Genomic DNA, 15,187 nt, shown 5'->3' on the forward strand with positions numbered 1-15,187 from the left:
GCTGGTGACGAGGCTTTTAGGGCATAGTGCTCAAGACTCCTAAGGACACGATGCTGCTGGTGACGAGGCCTTTAGGGCATAGTGCTCAAGACTCCTAAGGACACGATGCTGCTGGTGACGAGGCTTTTAGGGCATAGTGCTCAAGACTCCTAAGGACACGATGCTGCTGGTGACGAGGCCTTTAGGGCATAGTGCTCAAGACTCCTAAGGACACGATGCTGCTGGTGACGAGGCTTTTAGGGCATAGTGCTCAAGACTCCTAAGTACACGATGCTGCTGGTGACGAGGTTTTTAGGGCATAGACGAGGCTCTCCAAATTGAATCGTTTCTTCCTTGGGTCATTTCAGACCTTTCCTGAAAATTTCATCAAAATCCATCCAAGTGTTTGAGTTATCTTGCTGTGTGTGCGTGCGTGCGTGCGTGCGTGCGTGCGTGTGAGAGAGAAAGAGAGAGAGTGTGTGTGTGTGTGTTTGTGAGAGAAAGAGTATGATAGAGATAGAGATAGAGATTGTTTGTGTGGGAGAGTGCTGGCGTGAGAGTAAGAGTGAGTGTGTTGGCCGTGTGTGTGTGTGTGTGTGATGATCACGCCCTTTCTAAACATGTTGGACTCTGGTTGTGTGTTGCTGATAGAGTGGTTAGTTTGTTTGCATATGTAGCGCTAATCCCATTATTGCCGTCGGTCAAACTCTGTGTAGTTGTAAACAAAATCCCTAATTGCTTTAACACACTTGTTCAACAAGTCTCTCTCTGTCAGACACATTTACTTGTGTTCTCAGAGAGCTATTAAAACCTCCCGCACGTATCTACTAGTGTGGTCTGTTTCTGAGCGGTCAGTTGTGCTGTACGTAGCCTAATAGCCCTGCTGTGTCTTTGTGTGTGAGTAATAGGCTACCTAATATAGCCTTCAGGTCCATTAGCTCTTCTGTTTTGAGTCTAAGCACCATGTACCCAAACAGCTTTATGACAAATTAATGTGGTTTCATTTTCAAATGTTGCTGCATAGCATACAGATAAGGTTGCTGTACATGCTTCCAAAAACTAGAAGATGTGGTCATTAACAAGCTGTTGTACATGCTTCTAGAACTAGAAGATGTGGTCATTAACAAGCTGTTGTACATGCTTCTAGAACTAGAAGATGTGGTCATTAACAAGCTGTTGTACATGCTTCTAGAACTAGAAGATGTGGTCATTAACAAGCTGTTGTACATGCTTCTAGAACTAGAAGATGTGGTCATTAACAAGCTGTTGTACATGCTTCTAGAACTAGAAGATGTGGTCATTAACAAGCTGTTGTACATGCTTCTAGAACTAGAAGATGTGGTCATTAACAAGCTGTTGTACATGCTTCTAGAACTAGATGTGGTCATTAACAAGCTGTTGTACATGCTTCTAGAACTAGAAGATGTGGTCATTAATAGGTTGCTGTACATGCTTCTAGAACTAGAAGATGTGGTCATTAACAAGCTGTTGTACATGCTTCTAGAACTAGAAGATGTGGTCATTAACAAGCTGTTGTACATGCTTCTAGAACTAGAAGATGTGGTCATTAACAAGCTGTTGTACATGCTTCCCGAACTAGAAGGTTGCTGTGTAATGGTCCCCCCCTGACTTGGGGATCGTCGGAAAGGTCACGGAAGGTTGTGTTTGTGGCTCTCTGAAAAGGTCACCCAGAACGTAATTTATCGCTGTTGAATTGTTTTGCAGTCTTGACTTGGAGATATGTCATCTTAGTATCTCACACACACACATACACTATTCCTCTTCCAGCTCATAGGACCCATATGAGTGCATGTCATGTAAATGCACTCATTAGGTTTGAATTATACAGTGCAGTGACATTCTGTCTGCACACCCTAATGGCAGGTGAATGTCTTTCAACAAGCAGCACTGTGTGTGTGTGTGTGTGTGTGTGTGTGTGTGTGTGTGTGTGTGTGTGTGTGTGTGTGTGTGTGTGTGTGTGTGTGTGTGTGTGTGTGTGTGTGTGTGTGTGTGTGTGTGTGTGTGTGTGTGTGTGTGTGTGTGTGTGTGTGTGTGTGTGTACCATAGCTACTGTGTGCCATGTGGGAGCATTGAGCCAACTCCTCAGTGATTGCGGTCAAAGGTCTTGCCCGTGGTGTTAAAAGCAATGCAGTGACATTCTTATTTCTTACAGCCTGTATCTGCTCCAATGAGCCCCAGGGGAATCATTGCATTTACGGTCGGACTGGGGGAAAAAAGAAAGAAATCAATACCAAAGGAAAAAGAATCGGTTTCAAATCTGGATGCTAGATCTAGGCAGTTCTTGAGTCATCAAACTGACTAAACAAACTATTCATAAAGCTTACTGATGCAAGAACATCTGCATGTGCAGATAACTTAAATCCCACCAAAGATGACTTCATAGGTGTTGTAGAGATGACTTCATAGGTATTGTAGAGATGACTTTATAGGGTAGTCCTACGTGTTGTAGAGACGACTTTACATGTGTTGTAGAGATGACTTCATAGGTGTTGTAGAGATGACTTTATAGGGTAGTCCTACGTGTTGGAGATGACTTTATACTGTATGTGTTGTAAAGATGACTTTATAGGTGTTGTAGAGATGACTTTATACTGTATGTGTTGTAAAGATGACTTTATAGGTGTTGTAGAGATGACTTTATACAGTATGTGTTGTAGAGATGACTATAGACTAGGCCTATGTTTTGTAGAGACGACTTTATGTTGTAGAGATGATTTTATATGTGTTGTAGAGATGACTTTATAGGTGTTGTAGGGATGACTATAGGTGTTGTAGAGATTACTTTGTTGTAGAGATGACTTTATATGTTGTAGAGATGACTTTATGTGTGTTGTAATGTAATGTAGCGCAATATGTCGCGGTATTTTTGACAATAACAACATATATTTTTTTTTAAGTATATTTTAGGACTTTTTTGCCTTCAGTGAAGAGTGACCGGAAGTGAATGTGAGGGAGAAATTGGGTGGAATTGGGAAATGGGCGCGGTGACAGTTTTGAACTGTTTTTTTTTTTTTAACTGTTTTCAGCTTTGCAGTCTTTTTGAGAGAGCCGTGCTAACACATAAAAGTAAAACTTGGTCCTGACCAATGAATCATCTTGGTTCGGAAGACCGTTTGAACTCCTCATTCAGTAATTCTTGTTCATGTTCTTCATGTGAGTAGGCCACCTTTTGCACATAAACGTGTCAACAACTTGGCTACATTATATACAGATGAAATGTGATATTGTCTTATCATGGGAATAATTTTTACCAGGATATTGTTTCTCTCTCTCTCTCTCTCTCTCTCTCTCTCTCTCTCTCCTCCCTCCCTCCCTCTCTCTCTCTCTCTCTCTCTCTCTCTCTCTCTCTCTCTCTCTCTCTCTCTCTCTCTCTCTCTCTCTCTCTCTCTGGGGGTTGCCCCATGAGAGGAGAGGTGTAAGGTGATGTCTCCTCTTGGGTCTTCTCAGCCGATGACTCATCGAAGTCCATTTATCTCCCCTCTCTCTCTCTCTCTCTCTCTCTCCCTTCTTCTGTGAAGTTACTGATGGTGGGAATGTGGTTTAAAATGTGTGAGACCGAGAGAGAGGTTTTCTTTCGTTAGTGGGAGGATGCAAGTCATGTGGTTGAAGTCTTTTTTTTGTGTGTGGTGTGATGTAACTCTGTAAAAGCTTGTGACAATGATTTATTGAAGGAGTGTTGAACCTTTCTCTTTCTCTCTCGCACTTACTGTACTCTGTCCTCTCTCTCTCTCTCTTTATCTCTCTCTCTCCCTCTCTCTCCCTCTCCCTCATACTGTACACACTCCTACTGACACTCTCTTTATTTAATTCATGTCTAATGTGTGACCAGTGAGTCTCCTCTTCTCTCTGCATCATCCTTTTTACTCTTTCACTCCTTCTCTTTCCCTCCATACCTCCATGCCTCCTCACTCTCTCTCTCCCTCCATACCTCCATACCTACTCCCTCTCTCTCTCCCTCTATCCCTCCCTCTCTCTCTCCCTCTCTCTTTTGCAGTGTATTATGCAGAATCACTCCACTGTGTAGTTCTCGTGAGCGTATTGATTCGTGAGTTGCTGGGATGATTCCCAGCTCTGGTGAAGAAGGCCTCGTTTACATATTTACATGCCAGAGGCTACTCTACCAAAATGAACCCCATCAAACTATGGTCAAACTATGGTTTGTGTGTACAAATGTTTATGACGCTAGTTGTATGTAGTGTGTGTGTGTACAGTGTGTGTGTGTGTGTGTCATTTACTATCATCATTGGTCTGAGTAACATTTGGTCTAATAGAGGTAATTCAGTACTGTGTTGTAGATGGTCTTTTGACACACACACACACACACACACACACACACACACACACACACACACACACACACACACACACACACACACACACACACACACAGTGCATTACAAATGCTTTTCTCAGGAGAGCCCCTTGGATATGGATATCACATGCGTCATCCTCTCTCCCCATCTCCCTCTTTTCATCTCTGATCCTCTTGCTTTCTTTTCTCTATCCCTCTTTTTTGTATCTTTTTTCAGTCTCCAATTGATCTCTTTCTCACGCCTTCTCTTCCCCTCCTTCTGCTCTCTCTCTTTCTCTCTCTCTCTCTTTCTGTTCTCGCTCTCTCTCATCAATACTCACACTCTCTCCCTCTCATTGATACTCTGTCCCTCTCTTTCTATCCACCCCTTCTCTCTCTCTCTCTCTCTCTGTCTCTCTTTCTTTCTATCTTTTCTTTCTCTCTCTCTCTCTCTCTCTCTCTCTCTCTCTCTCTCTCTCTCTCTCTCTCTCTCTCTCTGTGGTGAGTGCTGGTGTGTCCTCCTCCAGAGCTGAATCACACTGTGCTAATCTCCCTCCTGGAGCGGAGAGCTCTGATTGGTCGACGGGCTGAGCCTCCCTGACTCAACATCACCAGCCTCGCAATCCAGGAGGAGAGATGGAGAGAATGAGAGAGAAGAGAGGAGGAGAGATGGATAGAATGAGAGATAAGAGAGGATGAGAGATGGAGAGAATGAGAGAGAAGAGAGGAGGAGAGATGGAGAGAATGAGAGAGAAGAGAAGAGACAAGAGAGAGAGAATTGAATTTTAACAGCCTTCTACTGGAACATCGTTCTGGACGTATTTAAAACTTGCGTAGAGAAAGAGAGAGAGAGAGAGAGAGAAAGAAAGAGAGAGAGAAAATTTGATGCAAGGACAAACACTGAAAACACTGAAACACTGAAGTCCTTATTATTCTGTCAGTGCTTACATAAAGGAGGACCACACCTGTCTCAAACAGGTTCATCTTCTATAGAACAAAAGCGTGTGTGTCTGCGCTCGTGCTTACCTGTGTGTGTGTGTGTGTGTGTGGGTGCGCGCACCTGTCTGTCTGTCTGTCTCTCATGTCATTTTGCCAGAGTGCATGTGTGCACACATTTGTGTGTGTGTGTTTGTCTTGTGTATTTGTGGCTTTGTCTGCGTATTTGTCTTCTGTCCTGGGATGGGTCGATGTGTGTCTTGCCGTCGGGCATGTTGGCGTTGCAAAGCCCAGCCCCGAGTCAACCCGTCTCACTCTCTCTTTCACTGTTTCACTGTAGTAAAACACTTCCATTGCACGTATACACTTATGCACGCCTCTTTCTTTTTTCTTTCTTTCTTTCTGTCGGTCTGTCTTTCTTTCTTTCTTTCTTTCTGTCTGTCTGTCTGTCTGTCTGTCTGTCTGTCTGTCTGTCTGTCTGTCTTTCTTGCCTATTGTTTGGTTGATGTGTTGTATGTATGACAGTGAGAGAGAGGGCTCTCTGCTCATTTTTCTGAAGTCATCCTACGGTTGTGGAGTGACATTCAAATGAGTTGATGGTCATATTCAAATTTGCGGTGATCTCTTCGTTTGAAATGTGACCATTAACTCATTCGAGTGTCACTCAGCAACCGTAGAAGACATCAGAAAAATAAGTGCAGTGATATCTTTTTTTTTTCTCTCTGTGCAGTGGTCTCTTAAAGTTTTTAAAAGTCTGAGTCTGTCTTTCTGACTTTCTCTGTGCTCTCACACAAGTGGGTTACCCAGTTTTCATTGCACTTATGTAGGCCACAAGTCCCTCAGTTGGGATATTCCGTGTGTGTGTGTGTGTGTGTGTTTGTGTGTGTGTGTTTTGGACCGGAACGGAGTGGTGCTCCTAGTTGTGCTTGACTTGTTCAGTCTGGAGGAAGAGCAGCAGGTTGAGGGACCAGCCCAGTGGAGGGAGAGAGAGGGCAGTTACTGGAGCAGTGGAGGGAGAGAGAGGGCAGTTACTGGAGCAGTGGAGGGAGAGAGAGGGCAGTTACTGGAGCAGTGGAGGGAGAGAAGGGGTAGTTAGAGGACCAGAGAAAAGGCTAATGTTGGAAAGACCAGAAAAAGGAGGAAGGCCAAGGCCAACGGCCCTATCTTGGCCATCAGAAACGGATGGTCAGAGGCGCATAGTTGATACACTAAAGACATGGCCAGTCCACAATCACTAATTTGATGGCGTGATTTTGTGATCAAAGGTTGGGGGCCGGACGCAAAAAGGATTTTTGTTTCTTAATCAGTCCTGGGTGTGTTTTGGGCGTAGCATCCTTTAAACCAATGAGAATGACATCTGTCATTCCCTTTAACAGGAAGCAGCGCAACTTCAAACAACGCGTTGGCATTTTGATAGTCAGTGGCACATTTGAAGGAATCTGCCTGCACGCGAGACTGTATGGAGCAGGGATTCCACTTAATCTTGCTTTACTAAAGTTCGCTTTACTGAAGTTTGACCAGTGTATAGCCTACTGTACATGCATCTGCACTCGTCTGTTATTTGAACTCAAAAGGAAACAAACTTCACCGTGGTCTCCTAGTCAATGACAAAACTGTTCTACACATTTAATTACTTTCACTATCGACTGATATGGGGTTACCATAAAAAAAGCAACACTTACCCCAATAATGTTCGAATGACTGAAAACAAATCCTAAGGATATTTATCCTGTCGAGAAGTTGCTGCTTACTTCACTTGGTGAGGTTTGTAGTTTGATTGATCATGAAATGTATACTGTATGATATGGATTATGGACATTGACTTGATACCAATGATGCTATTATGGATGCGTTTGTGAAATGGATATAACAGAGGAGATGATATGGGCATCTTATGGCACTGAAGAGTGAGTGCTGAAGGACTGCCTTATGCCTGGAAATAAAAAAGCAATAAAAAAAAAACCCTGCAGTGCACTGCCCAGTATTTGACACCACTTTTCTGCCAGAGCGCGTAGGAAGGTGTGTGTGTGTGTGTGTGTGACTGCGTGACTGCGTGTGTGTGTGTGTCCTCAGCTTGTCTCCTACACAGTAAGAGCACACACACGCACAGACTAAGAATAGCCTGCAGCATTAGGTCTTGGTGCACAAGACAACAAAGGCGGCCTGTACTGGAGCAAGGGAGCGGAGACCTGTGGCAGACTACCATTTCACACCCTGACAGGGAGGAAGGATGGGCGTGTGTGTGTGTGTGTGTGTGTGTGTGTGTGTGTGTACGCATCCCATTTGAGAGTGTTTTAGAGATGGAGAGAGAGATAGGCTTCCCCATTCCCACTTGGAATGAAAAATATTTTTGTTGCACTTCAATTAAAGAGAGAGAGAGAGTGTGTGTGTGTGTGTGTGTGTGTGTGTGTGTGTGTGTGTGTGTGTGTGTGTGTGTGTGTGTGTGTGTGTGTGTGTGTGTGTGTGTGTGTGTGTATTTGTGCATTTGTGTGTTTAGAGAGGGAGGAAGCGAGAGTGTCTATACATGGTATTTTGTGTGTATGTGTTTTGAAAGGGTGGGTACTCGGCATTCGTTACATATAGATTCTGTAGGGTCTCAGTAAACCTCAATGCACACTCCTCATTAGAACCAAATGTACTGTAAAGAAAGAGTAGCCTCGGTGGCAGGAGAGGAGAGGGTAGGGATGCACCGATACCATTTTATTAAGAACGAGTATTTACATTTGCGCACTTGCCGATACTGAGAGGGTTGTTCCGCTGTTCTGTACCTACTGAGAAGAGAGATGCTGAGAGGGTTGTTCCGCTGTTCTGTACCTACTGAGAAGAGAGATGCTGAGAGAGTTGTTCCGCTGTTCTCTACCTGGTGAGGAGATGCTGAGAGGGTTGTTCTGCTGTTCTGTATCTGGTGAGAAGAGAGATGCTGAGAGGGTTGTTCTGCTGTTCTGTACCTGCTGAGAAGAGAGATGCTGAGAGGGTTGTTCTGCTGTTCTGTACCTGCTGAGAAGAGAGATGCTGAGAGGGTTGTTCTGCTGTTCTGTACCTGGTGAGAGGAGAGATGCTGAGAGGGTTGTTCTGCTGTTCTGTACCTACTGAGAAGAGAGATGCTGAGAGGGTTGTTCTGCTGTTCTGTACCTACTGAGAAGAGAGATGCTGAGAGGGTTGTTCTGCTGTTCTGTATCTGGTGAGAAGAGAGATGCTGAGAGGGTTGTTCTGCTGTTCTCTACCTGGTGAGAAGAGAGATGCTGAGAGGGTTGTTCTGCTGTTCTGTATCTGGTGAGAAGAGAGATGCTGAGAGGGTTGTTCTGCTGTTCTGTATGGGTTGTTCTGCTGTTCTGTACCTGGTGAGAAGAGAGATGCTGAGAGGGTTGTTCTGCTGTTCTGTATCTGGTGAGAGGAGAGATGCTGAGAGGGTTGTTCTGCTGTTCTGTACCTGGTGAGAAGAGAGATGCTGAGAGGGTTGTTCTGCTGTTCTGTACCTGCTGAGAAGAGAGATGCTGAGAGGGTTGTTCTGCTGTTCTGTATCTGGTGAGAGGAGAGATGCTGAGAGGGTTGTTCTGCTGTTCTGTATCTGGTGAGAAGAGAGGCTGAGAGGGTTGTTCTGCTGTTCTGTACCTGCTGAGAAGAGAGATGCTGAGAGGGTTGTTCTGCTGTTCTGTACCTGGTGAGAGGAGAGATGCCGTTTGCATGTGGCTGTTCATGGCACATGAATCACATTATTGATCAGGGGCGCCTGCGGGAATTAATGTCGTGGTGCGCACACTCATCAACACCCCTCCACACGTGACCAAACATCCAGAGCATTGTGTGTATTTTAGGTTAGTGTGTTAGCCAAATAAAAAGTAGCCTACTACATAGTACTAACAGTACAACAGTATTCATGTCTAACAACAGCCCATAGACATTTGGATAACGTTAGACAGTCCTATAAAGGCTAAAGTACAATTTGTATTGCCAAAGCATTTCTTGTAGTGCATCTCTCTCTCTCTCTCTCTCTCTCTCTCTCTCTCTCTCTCTCTCTCTCTCTCTCTCTGATGCGTACGTCCGTTGTTGCGTGGGTACACCTGCGTACGCGCCTGCTATTGATCGCCCTCACATGTCCTCTCCTCTGTCTGGCGGCGCAGGCCATCCGTCCACTCGCAAACTCGAGAGACGTGTTCCAAGCTGAGCACACCGCGGACTCACATGGTGTGATGTGTTCGTGGAAATGAAGAGGGATGTTCTATTATTGATCTGTCTGTGTGTGTGTGTGTGTGTGTGTGTGTGTGTGTGTGTGTGTGTGGAGGAGATTAGATGGCTGAGGCTGCACATGGACCTGTGTCTTTTCTCTCAGTCTATTTTGTCTCATCACTTTTCATTGAAGTTCTCTCTCTCTCTCTTTTGTCTTTCTCAAATTCAAATTCAATTTCAAATTCAAATTCAAAAAAAGCTTTATTGACATGACAAGAGCACTTGTGTTGTCAAAGCAGACATGTGACAATACAACAGATACAATATCTGTTTTGGGAAAAACAAAAGAAGAAATCTTATCAAATCAAATCAAAATAGAAAGAACACTTATAATTATGATAAGCTAGCATGCTAGCTGAAGGAAAGAAAACTTATATTTCTTAAATCTAAATAAAAAGGAAACGTATTTTAAACCTATACATAAAAATAAAAATAGCAATAATAATAAAAAAAGAAAATCAAACATTTACCAGAGAGATGAAACTTAACATAAACTTAAGTACTAAATTGAGTATATGTCTTGGACATATACTTAAGTTCATAAGATAAAAAGGAAACTTAAGTAGAGAATTATTCTTAAGAGAATTATTCTCTCTCTCTCTCTCTGTCTCTGACACACGCACATTCTTTGCAACACACTCAAAAACACACACGCGCAGTCTCAACACTCTTCACTCACTTATTTCATTTTCTCAGTGACACACACACACACACACACACACACGCACACACGCAGACAAGTGTACCCAGGTCCACTGGTCCATTGAGTGTGTGAGTCACGGTTGGTTAGGCCCGGGTCAATGCCTCACTTATATGTGTTCTTACTGCAGCTATATTTGGAGCAGCGAGAAGAGAGAGACAAGAGTGGAGAAGAGAGATGTTGGTGGCTATTGACAACGCTGAAAAGGACTAGCGATGAGGGGGGATGCTACTTAGTCTCTCTCTCTCTCTCTCTCTCTCTCTCTCTCATATGTGTTGTGTGTGAGACTATTGACATCACTGAAAAGGAGTGCTGTAAAAAGAGTTGCTACTTAGCTCTCTCTGTGTGTGTGTGTGTGCGCGTGTGTGTTTTCATGTGTGTGTAGAAGAGTTATGCAAGGAATGGAGACATAGTTTTTCATACACAGAGGCATGCTTGTTTTGGACGATGCCTCCAGCACATCAGTACATTCCAGCAGCCCCCCCTCAGCCACTGATACTGTGTGTGTGTGTGTGTGTGTGTTTGTGTGTGTTTGTGTGTGTTTGTGTGTGTGTGTGTTTGTGTGTGTGTGTGTTTGTGTGTGTGTGTGTGTGTGTGTGCGTGTGTGTGTGTGTGCGTGTGTGCGTGTGTGCGTGTGTGCGTGTGTGCGCGTGTGCGCGTGTGTGTGTGTGTGTGTGTGTGTGTGTGTGTGTGTGTGTGTGTGTGTGTGTGTGTGTGTGTGTGTGTGTGTGTGTGTGTGTGTGTGTGTGTGTGTGTGTGTGTGTGTGTGTGTGTGTGTGTGTGTGTGTGTGTGTGTGTGTGTGTGTGTGTGTGCCCCTGAGGCTCCCTAAGAAGCCACAGGAATGTCAGATACATAGCCATGTGCTAGAACAGGGTATCTCTCTCTATCTATTTACCACATACACACACACACACACACACCATCTAATCCATATAGTGCAAAGAGGACATGTGCATGTTATTCTGGAATCTGGGATGCAGCTGTCAACACCCCCGAGGTTCCAATGTGCACACAACATTATAAACAGTTAAACACACACACACTCATGCTCATGTTATGAGTTATGTACACACACACACCACACACACACACACACACACACACACACACACACATTACATTACATTTGACGCTTTTTAACCAACTAAAGCACACACACACACACGCACACACACACACACTCATGCTCATGTTATGAGTTATGTACACACACACACACACACACACACACACACAGACACAGCTATGAGCACCAATCTGTGGTGAGGCTGAGTAAGTGTCTAATAAGGCGTGCGCTGATGTTCAGTGAACCAGCATGAGTGGAACATGTTGTGAGCACGTGGATGTCAGGAGGAGTGCGGAGAGACAATGCTGTTCCACACTGTTTATGTTTGTGTGGTATTATATTAGTGGTGTTAGTAGTAGCAGGCCAGTGGTATAGTAGTGATTATAGCCACTATGCTGTTCCACATTGTTTATGTTTGTGTTGTATTAGTAGCGTTAGTAGTAGCAGGCCAGTGGTATAGTAGTGATTATAGCCACTATGCTGTTCCACATTGTTTATGTTTGTGTTGTATTAGTAGTGTTAGTAGTAGCAGGCTAGCGGTATAGTAGTGATTATAGCCACTATGCTGTTCCACATTGTTTATGTTTGTGTTGTATTAGTAGTGTTAGTAGTAGCAGGCTAGCGGTATAGTAGTGATTATAGCCACAATGCTGCTCCACGTTGTTTATGTTTGTGTTGTATTAGTATTAGTAGTGTTAGTAGTAGCAGGCCAGTGATAGTGATTATAGCCACTATGCTGTTCCACATTGTTTATGTTTGTGTTGTATTAGTAGTGTTAGTAGTAGCAGGCCAGTGGTAGTGATTATAGCCACAATGCTGTTCCACATTGTTTACGTTTGTGTTGTATTAGTAGCGTTAGTAGTAGCAGGCCAGTGGTAGTGATTATAGCCACTATGCTGTTCCACATTGTTTATGTTTGTGTTGTATTAGTAGCGTTAGTAGTAGCAGGCCAGTGGTAGTGATTATAGCCACTATGCTGTTCCACATTGTTTATGTTTGTGTTGTATTAGTAGTGTTAATAGTAGCAGGCCAGTGGTAGTGATTATAGTAGTTGTAATTGATGGTTGTAGTTGAGCCAGTTTATTTGAGGAGCATGAGTGTGGTTCATGGAGATATGATGGTGGTCCATAACATTAGATATTAGAAGAAATATTTGACTTTGTGTGTGTGTGTGTGTGTGTGTGTACACACCATTTGCACCATTTCCTAGAAGGCCCTCCAGTCAGCTGGAAGTGTGTGTGTGTAATCTGATTATTTTAGCTCAGTGTCATTTTTCATTCATCACTCAGACAGTCAATTAAACAGGCATCATTATTTTCTCACAACCTTCACACACACACACACACACACACACACACACACACACACACACACACACACACACACACACACACACACACACACACACACACACACACCGAGGAGAGGGGGAGACTGCACTGCACCCATAGATAGATTGTGTTTGGCTCGTCCAGATCATCTTCTGCAACATGTTTTTTTTTTTTATCTAAAACTTTGGAAAGACAAGTTTGACTAATCCTTATGACTGTGTGTGTTTCTCTCTCTCTCTCTCTCTCTCTCTCTCTCTCTCTCTCTCTCTCTCTCTCTCTCTCTCTCTCTCTCTCTCTCTCTCTAGGCTCAGATTGCCTTTCTGCAGGGGGAGAGGAAGGGCCAGGAGAACCTGAAGAAGGACCTGGTGAGGAGAATCAAGATGCTGGAGTACGCCCTCAAACAGGAGAGGTGAGCAGCACACACACACACACACACACACACACACACACACACACACGCGCGCACATACACACAAGCGTGCACACACTTGCTCATACTCGTACACATTCTCATACACATTCACTGCATCGCCCACTGTTACACTTCAAACTATCAAAACTAAAGCCATACTGTAGGAATTCTTATTGGACGTCCATTTTAGCCTCTGAGCTGTGTTCTCTACACCTCTCTATCAGCCCTCTCTCTGGTCTCACTTCATCTCTACACCACTCTCTCACCCCTCTCTCTGGTCTCCCTTCATCTCTACACCACTCTCTCACCCCTCTCTCTGGTCTCCCTTCATCTCTACACCACTCTCTCACCCCTCTCTCTGGTCTCACTTCATCTCTACACCACTCTCTCACCCCTCTCTCTGGTCTCACTTCATCTCTACACCACTCTCTCACCCCTCTCTCTGGTCTCACTTCATCTCTACACCACTCTCTCAGCCCTCTCTTTGGTCTCACTTCATCTCTACACCACTCTCTCAGCCCTCTCTTTGGTCTCACTTCATCTCTAATCTCTACACCACTCTCTCACCCCTCTCTCTGGTCTCACTTCATCTCTACACCACTCTCTCACCCCTCTCTCTGGTCTCACTTCATCTCTACACCACTCTCTCAGCCCTCTCTTTGGTCTCACTTCATCTCTACACCACTCTCTCAGCCCTCTCTTTGGTCTCACTTCATCTCTAATCTCTACACCACTCTCTCAGCCCTCTCTTTGGTCTCACTTCATCTCTACACCACTCTCTCAGCCCTCTCTTTGGTCTCACTTCATCTCTAATATCTACACCACTCTCTCAGCCCTCTCTTTGGTCTCACTTCATCTCTACACCACTCTCTCAGCCCTCTCTTTGGTCTCACTTCATCTCTAATCTCTACACCACTCTCTCAGCCCTCTCTTTGGTCTCACTTCATCTCTACACCACTCTCTCAGCCCTCTCTTTGGTCTCACTTCATCTCTAATCTCTACACCACCTCTAATCTCTACACCACTCTCTCACCCCTCTCTCTAGTCTCCATCTCTTCCTTCCCACACATTTCACACATTTCACACACACACACACACACACACACACACACACACACACACACACACACACACACAGAGATTGATAAATCATCTCATTACTTGTCTCTGGCCCAAGGTTCTGCCCTTCTCATGAACACGCCAGCTTAATTATTGACCAGTGTTGGTGAGGCGGCGAGGCGAGCCTCCATCATTCACGAGTTTGATACGCATTCACATTTTACAGAAACGGCGAGAAAACGGCCTTCAGAAAAAGCACCACTGAAGTACGGCTTATTCAAAGCAGGGGCAGTAAAGGAAAAAGAATAAAGTAAAAGAAGTAAAGTAAAGGAAAAAGAATAATGTAAAAGAAGTCAAGTAAAAGAAAAGCTCTCTCGTCTTCTGGTTCTATTACAGGGATCATGGTTGCTTTCTGTCCCTTTATGATGTGGAACTCTGATGAAAAGAGGCTTCTCTTAACCTGACACTTGACTCTGAGATTTTAACATGGTGTCAGTGCTGCGCCCCTTAATTACCTTGTTCTCCGAGGCGTGTTTACGTAAGATAAACGCAGGACAGCGGGGCGTGTTTACGTAAGGGTAAACGCAAGACAGCGGGGGCCGTGCCCTGACTCAGTCGGCCTGTGCGCTTCACTGTGCGTCAGCGGCCATTTCTGGTGACCAAGCACTGCCACTGGGGTGGGCGGAAATGACTGACCCCAGACGACACTTACCCCCCCGCAAGCATGCGTACTTGTGTGCGTGCGTGTGTACGTGCATGTGTGTGTGTGTGTGTGTGTGCCGATCATTATTTATGGATGGTTTTATTAAATGTCTTGTAAAAAGCCACATAAATTCCTTTCAAATCATTTAACTTTAAATCCTATATTATGTGCTGCTGAAAAGATCACACACACACACACACACACACACACACACACACACAGATGCACACACAAATACACACACAAATACACACACAGTGCACACAGTTGCCTCAAGCGTTTCATATCTGTGTAATTTTATAGACTCACGAAATCAACTGCAAAACTGTAACCTTGGCAACTTTGTTGAATCTCTCTCTTTCTCTTGCTTTCTTCCTCTCTCTCTCCCCTCTCCCGCTCTCCCTCTCCCCTCTCTCTCTCTCTCTCTCTCTCTCTCTCTCTCTCTCTCTCTCTCTCTCTCT

General features: G+C 44.5%; 1 protein-coding gene across 1 annotated transcript in view; it reads left to right on the forward strand.

Annotated features, from left to right (window-relative positions):
- The window catches only part of strn (striatin, calmodulin binding protein), a gene marked incomplete in the record, with an annotated part of 103,671 nt that overhangs the window by 16,378 nt on the left and 72,106 nt on the right, over positions 1 to 15,187 (forward strand). Inside the window, 1 exon segment of the mRNA XM_062534366.1 lies at positions 12,858 to 12,961. Within this exon segment, the coding sequence (XP_062390350.1) occupies positions 12,858 to 12,961 (104 nt within the window).

Source organism: Sardina pilchardus, chromosome 1 (assembly GCF_963854185.1).
Source record: "Sardina pilchardus chromosome 1, fSarPil1.1, whole genome shotgun sequence".
In the NCBI taxonomy this organism is placed as follows: domain Eukaryota; kingdom Metazoa; phylum Chordata; class Actinopteri; order Clupeiformes; family Clupeidae; genus Sardina; species Sardina pilchardus.